The 15,432-nt window shown below is 37.7% G+C and overlaps 1 protein-coding gene across 4 annotated transcripts in view; it reads right to left on the bottom strand.

The window, feature by feature from the left end:
• Positions 1-15,432, bottom strand: part of GALC (galactosylceramidase) — a 67,421-nt gene that overhangs the window by 20,966 nt on the left and 31,023 nt on the right. For all 4 annotated transcript variants that reach the window (XM_047795822.1, XM_047795826.1, XM_047795824.1 and 1 more), the window contains 3 exons: positions 12,130-12,285; positions 6,854-6,978; positions 3,046-3,173 (listed from right to left, as the gene is read on the bottom strand). In XM_047795822.1, the coding sequence (XP_047651778.1) occupies positions 3,046-3,173; positions 6,854-6,978; positions 12,130-12,285 (409 nt within the window). The remainder of the gene's footprint in view (positions 1-3,045; positions 3,174-6,853; positions 6,979-12,129; positions 12,286-15,432) is intronic.

Here is a 15,432-nt window from a genome sequence, read left to right on the forward strand (position 1 = left end):
GAATGTAATTAATTAATTAATATAAATCTGAAGTAGACTCTGAAAATCCAGATTTCTACAGTAAACCCTGGAACAATCACCAAAATCACCAAAATATAGTTTTTAAAAATCAAATGAATTTAAATGTTACATCACAAAATATTGACATCATGCAAAAGAAGACAGTAAAGGAGGAACAGATGAACCAAAAAGTGAGACATATAGAAAACAAAAAGCTGACAGATATAAATCTAACTATATCAATATTAACATTAAATATAAATGCAATTCAATCAAAAAGGCTAGATTTTTTAAAAAGCAAGATCCAACAATATGGTGTCAAAAGGAAACACGCTTTAGCTTCAAAGAAACAAAAAAAGGAGGATGGATCAATATGGCAGAGGAGGAGAACATAGTGCTAACTCCCCCCCCACCAACATGCCAAAAATACATTTACATGTAGAACAGTTCTCAAGGAAAACTAACTAGAAACTGACAGAAGAACTTCTATACAACCAAAGCTGCAAGAAAGATTTCCATATAACTGGGTATAATGGGAAAAAAGGCATAATGTTGGGTCCTCCACATGTGAAAGGAAGAGAAGGTTCCAATGGGTAGAACTTCAACCTGGAAAGTGAGTGGGTCAAGCCACACAGTGGTCGTCCCAGTCCTGGGATCCTATGCAAAAGAGAAAAGCTCCCTTGACTACTGGGAGAAATGCTAGGAAAATAGAAGGGATGGAGAAGCTTAGACTCTATTCACAAGGAGTGCATGTGAGCTGGCTTGCCAACAATCAGGGTGAGGAGAGCTATGCACTGGTGGCTGCCACACCTCACTGTACTCCAATGCAAACACCCAGGCCCTGCTCACGCCACACCACAGCTTGGCAGGAGATCTAAGCCCTGGGAAAAGACCCTGTCTTGCTAAGGAGAGAAAGTATGATGGTCCTGGGGTGTGATCCAGGTGGAGCAGCAGCCACTGTCAATGTTTACTTGGGTGGCACCAAAGGAGCAAACCACAGTCTGTCTCCCAGTGAAGCAAATGCACTCAATGGGAATGCACGTGTGTGCGCACACACACACACACACACACAAAATCACAGTATAGTTGTAAAGATACATAAATGCATAAACAAATAGAGTCCAGAAATAATTCTACATATTTATCAACAACTGAATTTTTCACAAAAGTGCAAAGGCAACGCAGCAGAGAAAAAAGAAGAACAGCTTTTTCAACAAACGGTTCTAGAACCAGTGGATAGTCATATGCAAAAATTTCTTAGAAACCACATCAAAAGTATGTTCTATGAAACTACAAATGGATAAATTGGACCTCCTAAAAAATTAAAATCTCTATCTTCCAAAAACACTATTAACAAATGAAAGCTAAAGACTGATAGAAAATCTATACAAAGCACATATCTATAAAGGACTTGTACCTAGAATATGCAAAGAACTCTCAAAATGAAACAATAAGAAAGAAATCCAATAAAAATTAAGAGATCTGAATAGATATTTCACCAAAGATATATATATATATATATATATATATATATATATATATATATATGAAGGACCAATAAGCACAAGAAAAGCTCAGCATCATCAGTCATTAGAGAAATGCAAACTAAAACTAAAATTAAATACCACACCATACCTACTAATAGCTAAAATTAAAAAACTGATCACACCAAGTGTTGGCAATTAAAAAGAAAAATTAGAACTCACTATGCTGTTGATGGGAATCTAAAATGGCACAACTACTTTGAAGAACATTTTGGCAGTTTTCTAAAATGACAGACGTAAACACACCATATTATCTAGTCATTCCACTACTATGTATTTACCCAAGAGAAAAGAAACACACATTCATATTAAGATTTGACACATATGTTCACAGTTTTATGTGTAATAACCAAAAAAAAAGAAAAAAAAACCAACAAATTTCCAGCAACAGGTGAATGGATAAACAAACTATGATGCCACCTTACAATGGAATACTATTCAGCAATAATGGGCATCACACAACATCGATGAATATTAAAAAAAAAAAATTCTGTCGAGTGAAAGCAGCAAGACAAAAAACAGCATATGTTGTATGGGTCCCACTGATATAAAACTCTAGAAAAATGCAAATGAATCTACAGTGACAGAAAGCAGTAATCAGGGACGTCACTGTATAAGGGGAGAAGCAACATGGAGAAAATATTTACAAAGAGACAGGAGCATTCTTTTGGGAGGTGATGGATATGTTCTCTGTCTTGATTGTCATGATGGTTTATTGTGCAGATACATGTTAAAACTTCTGAAATTGTGCATTTTAAGTATGTGTTTGAAGGGGCACATGCCACTTGGGAGTGAAGATTATTTTAAGTTGAAGGTATTTGAGACTCGACATGCAGAGAAAGTCTCCTCTTAGCTTCCCTTTTCTGACTAAAAGCAGTAACTTCTGGGAAATAAGGTTGCCATAAATTCCTCTTCAGGGCAGGTCTACTCCCAGAAAGGAGGGATGAGAATTTCCCGTATCTGCAAGGGAATCTATGGCTCTGAAGGGAAGAAAAAGACCACTTGAACGAATGTAGACAAATACTATCCACAAACTTTCTTATCTCCTGTTTGTTCTCCTGAAAACTTTCCAAACAGAGATTTATTTTCCCATAGGTGTCGTTTCTCCTCTGACATTACCTACTAAGCTAGGCATATAAAACCCAAACCCTAAATCCTTCAGAGTTCCTAACACTGGATTACATAGAACCCACTGAACACACGTGCATGTGTTTGAGTTATTCATCACCGAGGTTCTCCCACATGTTGCCACGTGCACGAACAAATAAGCTGTTTTCTTTCCCCTGTTAATCTTTTGTCTTTTGTCAGTTTAATTGGTAGGGCCCCAGCTACTGAACTCAAGAAGATACAGGAAAAAGTTTCTTGCTCCCTACATGTAGTTTATTATATGTTAATTATACTTAAGTAAAGCTAGCTTTAAAAAAGTATTCAATTGTGTTTTATGTTATTTTTTCCAACACTAACAAAGTGAATCAAGCCAATAAAAACCACAAATAATTACCATAGTTTCAACGATGATGGTGAGGTTACCTAAACCATCAGTCAGGGCTACGTAGCTTCCTCCTTTCTCTAAATGGCCAACTGTCTTCAGGTAATACCAACCTGGTTGAGCAAACTGAGTGGTATGAGCTACAGAAAAGCAGAGAAAGAACCAAATAAGATTAAAATTGTGATAACAGGATTTCTTCAAAAAACAAAAGACTGACTACATTTCAGATTTGAGTCTGAAAAATAAGAATTTGCCACTCCAAAATGTGCCACTTTTAACGCCTGGATTATTTTGAGTTGATGGCCATCAAGACCCAGAAGACCAAAGAAAAACTTTTCTCTCTCCTTTAACTGCCTCAAAGAATTTAGGTAGGGGACCTGGCCCAGAAAGAGAGCTATTACTAGAGATAATTTTTTATCTGAAAGACTTACCTGTATGGCAGGACACACATCTGCTCTTCTTCTCCTGTGAACTTTCTTCCATCCCCTTGAAGCTCCAGGCCCCATCCCATTCCTTAGCCAGGATGGCATTATAAGCCTCAACTGCTTGACTGCACATTTGAGTCTCATATTTTTATGGGAGCTCCATACATACAAAGTTAAATTTGTTTTTCTCTTGTTGATCTGCCTTACGTCAATTTAATTATTAGACCAGCCAAAGAACCTAGAAGGGTAGAAGGAAATTTTTTCTACCCCAAGTTTGATTGGGTCCAGTAGCTATTTTCTATTTTGGAGAAAAATATTTGCCAGCCTCACGTTTCAACTTTTGAATATTTAGTCTAGTTAAGTGGCGTAAATATAGGAATATTCTTATAATGACTGATAAAAAAATAAATGAGCCACACTCTGCCAGTTCAAGAATACTAGTTAAACCTTTTTTTTCCAAGAGTAAAGTAAAGTTATTCCCTCCCATCCCCTGCTCAGTTCCATTTAACCCATCCTAATGTAACTACAAAGAATGTGGTTTTTAAAAAACTTAATAAATATTTCAAAACCTAAGCTTTATGTTTTAAAACAAGTTTATTTCCACAATAAACATCTACTGGGCACCTCCAAATCTGGTCCTGAGCAATATTCCATGTCCCATTTTGGGAAGTAACAAAATTAATCTCCCAAAAACCAAACTTAGAAATTTGACAAATGGGAGTTCCCGTATGGCTCGATGGTTAGCGAATCCAACTAGAAGCCATGAGGTTGCGGGTCGGATCCCTGGCCTTGCTCGGTGGGTTAAGGATCTGGCGTTGCTGTGAGCTGTGGTGTAGGTTACAGATGCAGCTTGGATCCCGCATTGCTGTGGCTGTGGCATAGGCTAGTGGCTACAGCTCCGATTTGACCCCTAGCCTGGGAACCTCCATGTGCCAAGGGAGCAGCCCAAGAAATGGCACCAAAAACAAAACAAAACAAAACAAAAAAAACAAAAACAGACTCACTGACATAGACAACAGACTTGTGGTTAACACAGGGGAGGTGGAGGCAGTAGGATAGACTGGGAGTTTTGGATTAGCAGATGCAAACTATTAACATTTAGAATGGATAAGCAATGAGGTCCTGCTGTATAGCACAGGGAACTATATTTGGTCTCTTGGGGTAGACCGTGACATAAGACAATATAAGACAAAATATATATATATATGGTATATGATTGGGTCAATTTGCTATACTGCAGCAATTCGTACATCACTGTAAATAAACTATACTTTAATTCCTGACCAAGGAGGTGAAAGATTTATATGCTGAGAACTATAAAACATTAATCAAGGAAATTAAAGAAAAGGTAAAGAAATGGAAAGATACCCCATGCTCCTGGGGTGGAAAAATTAACATTGTAAAAGTGGCCATACTACCCAAAGCAACCTACAGATTCAATGCAATCCCTAGCAAATTACCCATGACATTTTTCACAGAACTAGAACTAACAACCCCAAAATTTACATGGAACCACAAAAGACCCAGAAGTGCCAAAGCAATCCTGAGGAACAAAAACCAAGCAGGAGGCATAACTCCCCCAGACTTCAGGCAATACTACAAAGCCACAGTCATCAACACAGTGTGGTACTGGTACCAAAACAGACAGACAGACCAATGGAACAGCAGAGACAACCCAGAAATAAACCCAGACACCTACAGCCAATTACTCTTGGACAAAGGAGGCAAGAACATAAAATGGGGAAAAGACAGTCTTTTCAGCAAGCATTGCTGGGAAAACTGGACAGCCGCACGTAAATCAATGAAACTGGAACACACCCTCACACCCTGCACAAAAATACACTCAAAATGGCTGAAAGACTTAAATATAAGACAAGACCCCATCAAACTCCTGGAAGAGAACATAGGCAAAACATTCTCTGACAGCAACCTTACAAATGTTTTCCTAGGTCAGTCTCCCAAGGCAACAGAAATAAAAGCAAAAATAAATCCATGGGACCTCATCAAACTGACAAGCTTTTGCACAGCAAAGGAACCCCCCCCCCCAAAAAAAAAAGACAACTTACAGAATGGGAGAAAATAGTTTCAAATGATGCAACTGACAAGGCCTTAATCTCTAAAATATACAAACAGCTTATACAACTCAACAGCAAAAAAGCCAACAACCCAATGGAAAAATGGGCAAAAGACCTGCATAGACATTTCTCCAAAGAAGATACATGGATGGCCAACAAGCACATGAAAAAATGCTCAACATCACTGATTATTAGAGAAAAATGCTCAACATCACTACTATGAGGTACCTCTTCACACCAGTCAGAATGGCCATCATTAATAAGTCCACAAATAACAAATGCTGGAGAGGGTGTGGAGGAAAGGGAACCCTCCTACACTGTTGGCGGGTATGTAAATTGGTACAACCACTATGGAAAACAGAATGGAGATACTTTAGAAAACTATACATAGAACTATAGAACTACCAGCAATCCCACTCTTGGGCATATATCTGGACAAAACTTTCCTTGAAAAAGACACATGCACCCTCATGTTCATTGCAGCACTATTCACAATAGCCAAGACATGGAAACAACCTAAATGTCCGTCAACAGATGATCAGATGAAGAAGATGTGGTATATATTATACACAATAGAATACTACTCAGCCATAAAAAAGAACAAAATTATGCCATTTGCAGCAACATGGATGGAACTAGAGAATCTCATGCCAAGTGAAGTAAGTCAGAAAGAGAAAGCCAAATACCATATGATATCACTTATATCTGGAATCTAATGTATGGCACAAATGAACCTTTCCACAGAAAAGAAGATCATGGACTTGGAGAACAGACTTGTGGTTGCCAAGGTGGAGGGGGAGGGAGTGGGATGCATTGGGAATTTGGGCGTAATAGATGCAAACTATTGCCTTTGGAATGGATAAGCAATGAGATCCTGCTGTGTGGCACTGGGAACTATATCTAGTCACTTAAGACAGAGCATGATTAAAAAAAAAAAAAAAAAGAGCATGGTAATGTGAGAAAAAAGAATGTATACATGTATATACAGCAGGGTCAACTTGCTGTACACCATGGAAAACTAACAGAACACTATAAACCAGCTATAATGGACAAAATAAAAATCATTATTAAAAAAAAAAAAAGCCAGATCTTAGATGATCAAGACTGGAATGTAGAAAGTAGCCTAATTACCCAAAAGATTCTTATGAAATGTGACAAGTCTTGCTTGAAACAGAGACACACTTAAAACATGCATATACGCTCGGGTGCACACACAACACACACACACGCACACAGTGTTTATATCTTCCCCTCTAGGTGCTGTTTGCTTTGTCTCTTATAGAGGAATTCAGGGAGTGAGTGATGGACTCTGAACCATACCTGATATCCAGATAGGAGCTTCTACTGCATAGTGCCCGCTCCATGGCTCCTGAGCAGTCATCAGTCCACAACGCCCATACGGCAAATGTTCATAGTAACTAGCCACTAAATTCCAAGCAATGGTGCTAAAAGATTTGTTTGATAAAAGAGGAACACCAAAGTAGCTTTTAATAAAAATGTAAATATCTAGAAGCCCACAGTTAAAAAAAAAAAAGACTTTATCAGAGTTTATACAAATATATGTAAATGACCAAAAAATGACCATCCAAAACAAGAGTATATGTTATCTAAGTTCACATTTTGAAAAGTCAACTGTTGGACACATCTAAATATTTTTAATGGTGAGTCGCATAATAAAAAATACAAATCTATATGAGGTGTACAATTTTTACTGACCCATGGTGTAACCAAAAGGTGAATCATGCTCTACCAGTACCAGAGAGGTCACAAATGTGAGCTGAATACAAATAAAGGCTTTGTCCATACCTGCTTTCCTTTTGTCATTAAGTCCCTTCTTAATGCCCCAATTTCGTGACATAATTTTATGAACCTGACTCTGAGCTATCACAAAATTTTACAACTGAGAACTCTTAGAGACTCAGACTGCCTAGGTTGATATGATGGTGTAAGTAGACAGGGCAGGGGGCCCCTGGAAGACAAGAACCAGACATAACTTACTTTACATAAGAGAAGTCATTTTAGACCTAAGCCATTTTGTGATCTAAGCCTGGCCATAAGGTTTGACCTTGCAGAACAGGTTTCAGTGAGTTTAAGGGAACAAAAGAATGTAACAACAGCTAATATGAGGCCAGGGAAATAACCATATCTGAGACAAGATGTCAGTTATAAAGACTCCCAGTTCTGTTTCAAAGGTAAAGCTTAGCCTGAAGCACATTCTTCAGCTGTTCTGCAAGATCCAAAATGCCTCAAACACTCAACCACCAACTAAATGAAAACTAAGGAATGACTAGGTTGACCTTGTCTGATCCTTGTGACTTCAATCAGCAAATGCCAAACTCTGTCAGTCTTTGCCCCAATTCTATGCTGAATTCCCTGCTTAAGCCCCTTCATAAATATACATATACCCTTGCCCCTTTGTGAATAAGCATGAGTCCTTAGTTTAAAACTTCCTCAATTTTGCTGTTCAGGGAGACATTGCTTTAGGAAATATCCCTGGTGTTCTCCCTACATGCTGCAAATAATGAATCCTTCTTTCTCCCAGGCGTTGGCTTTGTTGTATCTTTCAGCGTGACACCCACCAAAGGGCAAACCCAGTGTTTGTGTAACAATGGCTCTACCACTTAACCTCTCTGGACCTCAGGTTCCTCACCTATAAAATGAGAATAATAATTGTACCTTGCTCATGTGATTTTTGCGAGGATTAAACGTACTAATGCATATGAAGAGGACAGAGCAAGGTCTGGGCTGCAGCATGGCTATAATTGTGCTTCATCTACAAGTACTAATAGGTCAGCTTGATGGTCTGTATTCTGGTCCATTGTTGTGTATAGCTGGTGCTGAACTCTAAGATTGTGACTCTGTGGTTCCTAGGAGAATCCAAGGGCAAAAGGCAAGCTCTGGACCCTGGTACTGCTGGGTTCCTCAAAGCTTGAGAGAGAAAGGGAGAGAGGGAGGGGGAGAGAGAAAGAAAGAAAGAAAGAAAGAGAGAGAGAGAGAGAGAAAGAAGGAAGGAAAGAAATGAGGGAGGAAGGAAGGAAAGAAGAGAGAGAGAAAGAAATAAAAATGAAATTCTGTGGATAAACTCTGGGTCTGTCTGTCTTTCTTTCTTTCTTCCTTTCTTTCTTTTTCTTTTTAGGGCCATACCTGCAGCATATGGAAGCTCCCAGGCTAGGGGATGAATCAGAGCTGCAGCTGCCAGCCTACACCACAGCCATAGCAATGCCAGATCCAAGCCACATCTGTGACCTACACCATAGCTCGTGGCAATGAAGTGAGACCAGAGATCGAACCCACATCCTCGTGGATACTAGTCAGGTTCTTAACCCACTGAGCCACAACAGGAACTCCAGAATTTCATTTTTCTTATCAAGTCCTCACTTATCATAAAATGACAGACTGACATTCTTAGAAAATCAAAGCCTTCTAATTCTGTCAATACAAGGTAGAAAACATAGCCTCAAGTTTCAAAAATCCTTACTGTCAGTGAAAATTGTTAAAGTTCTCCTGATGATCCCCATGCAAAATGTATGGTATCTTCTCTGGCTATTGATAGAAGTATAAATTAAAACATGTGGAGAGCATTTTATAATATATATGAAAGCCTTTAAAATCTATATACCGCTGACCCAGACATTCATTCCACTTCTAGGAATACATCCTAAGGAAATAATCACAAATGTACACAAAGATATTTGTATATAATAGATCATTACAGTGTGTACAAAGCTGTTCATCAAAATAGAGACAACTTCCATTTCTAGGCAGAAAAGAAAAATTTCTACATTGGTGTTTCCCAAACACTGGTATCAAAATTCTGTGGCATCAACAAATGAACCTGTCCACAGAAAAGAAACTCATGGACTTGGAGAACAGACTTGTGGTTGCCAAGGGGGAGGGAGAGGGAGTGGGATAGACCGGGAATCTGGGGTTAACAGATGCAAACTATTGCCTTTGGAATGGATAAGCAATGAGATCCTGCTGTATAGCACAGAGAAGTATATCTAGTCACTTGTGATGTAACATGATGGAGGATAATGTGAGAAAAAGAATGTATATATATATATATGTGTGTGTGTATGTATGTGTGTGTGTGCACAAGCACACATGTAACTGGGTCACTTTGCTGTAAAGTAGAAAATTGACAGAACACTATAAACCAACTAAAATGAAAAAAATAAAAATTGTAAAAAAAATTGTGGCATCAAAATCACCTGGGGCACTGACTAAACAGAGTCCAAGGATCCTTCAGATTCAGATTTGATAGGTTGGGGCAGCTACCAAGGAATCAGTATAATCAAGTGTCTCAGGTACTTCTTAAGTCAAGGCAAGTTGGGAAATTCTGCTTTATGTTAACAAAATTCATATTTGCATTAAAAATGATGAAATAGAAGAAGTATACTTACTTATCTACAAAATATAAGAAAAAGTTCATAATACCTTGTCAAGTGAAAAATAGCTTATTTACTAAATATTATACAGCGTGGTCTCAATTATGAATTAAAATTTTATACATATAAATATAAATAGGAAGACATACACCAAAATTATTTAGGACAATTACTTTATACACAAGATGACAGGTGACATTGTTTTCTTCTTTGTACCTATATACAGTTACTAAATTTTCTCCCATGAGCATGTGTTACTCTCAATACCAAATTATATTATTAGAACCAAACTCTCCAAAATAAGCTTCTTTTCTTTCAAGAAAAGAAGGGAAAAAACAAAGACTGTGAGAAGTATGTATAAGCTCACATTGACATCACAAAAGTATGCATTGGTTGCTTTTGCTCTATGTATCATTGTTTTAGAATATAATTACAATTAAAGCTTCTCAAAGCATTTAAGAAATATTTTCTTGAAAAATAAAGAGTGTGATCTTCCTTAAAATCTCTGTTTTGTAAAAACAGACAGTGACACGAATAAGTGACTCTGTGAGGAATTAGTTAAGCAGCTTGGGAAGGAGAGTCCACAAGACAGTTTACCTGGTCTTTTCAAAAGGTCACTGTCATAATGAATGAGGAAGGAAGATAACTAGTCTAGATTAAAAGAGATTTGAGGGGCGTGACATGTAAATGCAATGCATGGTCCTTGATTTGTTCTTAGCTTTAAAAACAGACTATAAACAACATTTTTGGAGATAATTAGGAAAATCTCAATACAGACTATGAGAAATATTTCTAAAGGCTCCTATGCTCTTACATTTCAAATGATATTGTGATCATGTACGTGAGTAACTTTATGTTTCGGAACAACAAGCTAAAATATTTAGGGGAGAGATGTCACAACATCCATAATTTACTTTATAATTGCTCATTAAAATATGTAGAGAGGTTGTCAAAAATCATAGAAATACAATGAATTTAACTATATATAAAATAATATCTAAATAAGCTGGACTTGAAGCTCCCATCATGGTTCAGCAGTAATGAACCCAATGGTATCCATGAGGCTGCAGGTTCGATCCCTGGCCTCACTCAGTGGGTTAAGAATCTGGCATTGCCATGAATTGCGGTGTAGGTCGCAGACATGGCTCAGATCCCACGTTGCCGTGGCTGTGGCGTAGGCCGACAGCTACAGCTCCGATTTCCCTAAACTGGGAACTTCCCTATGCCATGAGTGCAGCCCTAAAGAGACCAAAAGAAAAAGAAAAGACCTAGATAAGCTGGACTTTATTTACCACAGATTATTTTCAAACATATAAAAACAGATGCAAAATGGAGATGGTATTGCTGAGAACTCTCTAAAAGGGAGCCAGAGGGCCACTAACGAAGTGTGATTTATACCCTTCTAGATCTGGATGGAGTCTGACCTTTTGTTCTGATGAAGTAAGTCATCCAGAATACCTGCTAGAACCTCAAAATACTTTCTGGACCTTTACTCTAAAATAATGCATGACAGTCTATCTACTTATAAGGCCCTTACCCTAAAACAACTTGTGACCCCTTAAGGGCAAATATTTTCTGACTCAAATCAGAATCAATCCTGACAGGCAACTTTTAACAGCCTGTGGCTTTTTTGTGTGTGTGTGTCCTTTTTTTTGCCATTTCTTGGGCTGCTCCTGCAGCACATGGAGGTTCCCAGGCTAGGGGTCCAATCGGAGCTGTAGCCACCGGCCTACACCAGAGCCACAGCAACGCGGGATCCAAGCCGCATCTGTGACCTACACCACAGTTCACGGCAACGCCGGATCATTAACCCACTGAGCAAGGTCAGGGATTGAACCCGCAACCTCATGGTTACTAGTCGGGTTCGTTAACCACTGCGCCACGACGGGAACTCCGCTTTTTGTTTTTAATGTGCTTCTGACTCTCTCTTCCTCAGAACACTCTTTTAGGGTTCCTGGAATCTGTATCTCCCGAATTACAGTTCTTAAGACTCCAAATAAGCTCTATTATTATTGGCAGTTTTTTGCATATTTTTTGGTTGACACAGTTTAGGTATAGATATAGATATAGATGAAGGAAATAAAGCAAATATTTACGATTATTGAATTGAGGTTATGAGATTATGGTAGTCCATTGTACTTTTTTCTACATATTGTATTTTGGAATTTTTTTCAAAATAAAAACCTTTAAAAGTCTCTAATAACTTACGAAGTCATGTAGCCATTGACATAATTTTGATTCAATATGCGGCCCCAGCAGCCTGCACCCACATCATTATTCAAAGTGCTAAAATCTTCAGAAGACCAAAGCTTCTTCTCAGTCAACATAGCATCCTTTACTGTACGGGTCCCAGGATAATGAGCTCTAGAAAAGAAAGGGAGGGAGGAGATGTGAAAAGGTCAGAACATGGCACTTATATCTATTTATTGGGGGAATAAAAACACATGTCTTCTCTAAGGCTTTCTATATTAAAACACCAGGTAGCTTCCAGGTGGATGTCAGACTGACTATAAGCTTCTGTTTCCCATCCCTACGTTATCAGGATGCCCTTAGAATGAGATAAACCTATAAAAACACACAGAATGGGAAGGCAGGTCATCAATGGATGAGAAATTTCTTTCTGGAAAACATAAAATGGAAGAAAGGATGCAGATAGATGGAGGCGGCAGAGGAAGCCTGGAATACTCCAAGAGATGAATGAGGTGGAGACAGGACTCAGACTTCCTGGGGTTAGTAGAGAGGCTGGACAGTAGGAAGAAAGGAGTAAGGCGGAAGCCAAAAATAAGACTAATGAGTCCATCAGATAAAGTAGTATCTCCTCCCCTGTTCCCACGGCTAGCAGATTAAAAGAGAAAGCATTTACTCCCAAGCAAAAACAAAAAACAATAGAACAAAGACAACAAAAATCCACAGAGAACTCTACCTTGAATAAAAATAAACTACATAGGGAAAATTAGAATTTGCCCCAGAGCAGTGATGGTTCTCAACTTAGGTGATTTTGCCTAGTGGACAAGGCAGGGCAGGATTTGCTTCTAGAATAGAGAGGGTAGATTCCAGAGATGTTACTAAACATCCTACTATATGCACGACAGGTCCCCACAGCAAAGAATTATCCAGTGAAAACATCAATAGTGCAGAAGTTGAAAAACTCTGCCCCAGAGTAATGAACCCCTCCCTGTTCCAGCATTTGAGAGGAGTCAGTCAGCTCAAATATAAATGTATATTTATTACTCCAAGAGTAAAATACTGCCATAATGATGTCTGTGGACGTGACTGATTATTGAGTATAAAAATAATTAAGAAATTTCAAATGTGAAATAGAAAACAGACTTGACAGTATCAGAATTAGAGAGCATACAGAGGTCCCGTCATGGCTCAGCAGAAAGGAATCCAACTAGTATCCAAAAGGATGCGGGTTCAATCCCTGTCCTCACTCAGTGGGTTAAGGATCTGGCATTGCCATGAGCTGTGGTATAGGTCACAGACACAGCTCAGATCCCGCCTTGCTGTGGCTGTGGTGTAGGCCAGAGGCTACAGCTCTGATTTGACCCCAGCCTGGAAACTTCCACATGGCCCTAAGAAGCAAAAAAAAAAAAAAAAAGAATTATGAAGAGAGCATATGAACCAAATAACTTTATGAACAAGAGTGTATACTTTTTAGGCCAATAACTATTTACAAAAATAACAAACTATTTGTTATTTAGCAATAATATAAGCAGAATAACAGAGAGTAGAGTATACCATAATTCTAATCTTTGTGGTTTGGTGTAGTAATAGTCATAATGTTACAAGAATGATTATGAAGACCTATTTTAGTTTTTAGTTATTTAATTCCATTTAGGTCATGCATCTTTTAATTAAAAAATCCTATTTGGGAATTCATTGTACTAATAAAGATTAATTAAGGTACGACATCAATATAGCATTCCAGTATTCCATGAAGAAGAAAATAATATATAATAAAGAATATAAAAGGAAGAATTAGAGAAAAATGAGGTTTCACCAAGATTTTGTTTAATCACAAACTCTGTTAAAAATGGGCATCTATGCAGTACTGTAAATATACACTACAGAGACCACGAGAGCAAGCCAGCACCTGATAGGGTTAAGAAATTATTGTCCTGGTACTATAACTCCCACCTTGGAAAATCTGACCACTAATCTGTATAATTATATAATTTTAATAAACTTTTACATTTTAGATTTATTCTCATATTCCAGAATTTCATTCTATGATCATGATATTTGGCTTTGACATCTCAAGCAAATCTTAACATTAAGACTCATCTAGTTGTCACTCAGCCAAATGTATATTTGGTGTGTCTCTGGTTAAAAATACTTGTATAAAAAATAATAGCCTGGAAAATAATATGCTATTATGTTACCAGTGATCTCTAGATACTAAGATTATAAGTAAATTCTAACTCTATCTATATGGTTTTCTACATTTCCCAAATTTCCCATAATGAATATGCATCATTTTTAAAATGAGAATAAGTATCTCTTTTAAAGCTATAGAAATAGGTATGATATCACTCATTCGGAAAACAATGAAACTTAAGTTCCCTGGTGGCTCAGCAGGTTAAGGATCCAGCATTGTCACTGCAGTGGTTTGGGTCACTGCTGTGGCACAGGTTTGACCCCTAACCCAAGAACATCCACATGCCATGAGTGTGGCAAATAAAGAAAAGAAGAAGAAAAATATGAAACTGTTATATTTTAAACCTGACTTAGTTGAGAAAAGAAGTGCAGAACTGATGCTAATATCCAGGTCTCTCCCAAAATGTAAAGGTTCTTTAAGAACATAATTTTTTAAATCAGGCAAAACATCTCTATCATTTCATGGCATGATTTCTCAAACTTTAAAGGACAAAATTAAGATCACCAAAAGTAAACCAAAGTTTATCCAAACAGAAAACCATAAAAGAAAAATAGAATTTATGGACAAGCAGCCCAGTTTCTGAAACTACCCAATACTTGCCCTAAAACCAAACAGACCAACCTGATGACAGAAAGTAAAAACTCATAGTCAATATCCTCATCAAAATTAGGTGACATGGAATCCACAGGAGTCTTACAGCATCAGGACTGGCTAGGATCAGCAGAATCCTGGAATACGGAAACACGTACCAGCCCAAAGGAGCAGACCCTACCCTGAGTGTAAGTATGGAGAACAACTGGCAAAAGTGAGAATGTCTTCACGGGCTTGAAACTGGGGCCGAGTGTCAAAAACAGTACATTTACTAAGACATCAACTATAATACTGTGACAGTTTAAACCTGATTTGTCTGATAGAAATATAATGTTAGTTATACATGTATTTTTAAACCTTCCATTAGCTACATTTTTAAAAAGCAAAAGAGAAATTTTAATGATATATTTTGTTTAACCCAATATATCCAAAATATTATCATTCAACGTGCAATCAAAATAAAAAGTTATCAATAACTTACTTTTTTATTTTATATCTTTAAAATACGGTGTGTATTTTACACTACAACATACCTAAAT

The sequence above is a fragment of the Phacochoerus africanus genome, chromosome 9, assembly GCF_016906955.1.
Source record: "Phacochoerus africanus isolate WHEZ1 chromosome 9, ROS_Pafr_v1, whole genome shotgun sequence".
Taxonomy (NCBI): Eukaryota; Metazoa; Chordata; class Mammalia; order Artiodactyla; family Suidae; genus Phacochoerus; species Phacochoerus africanus.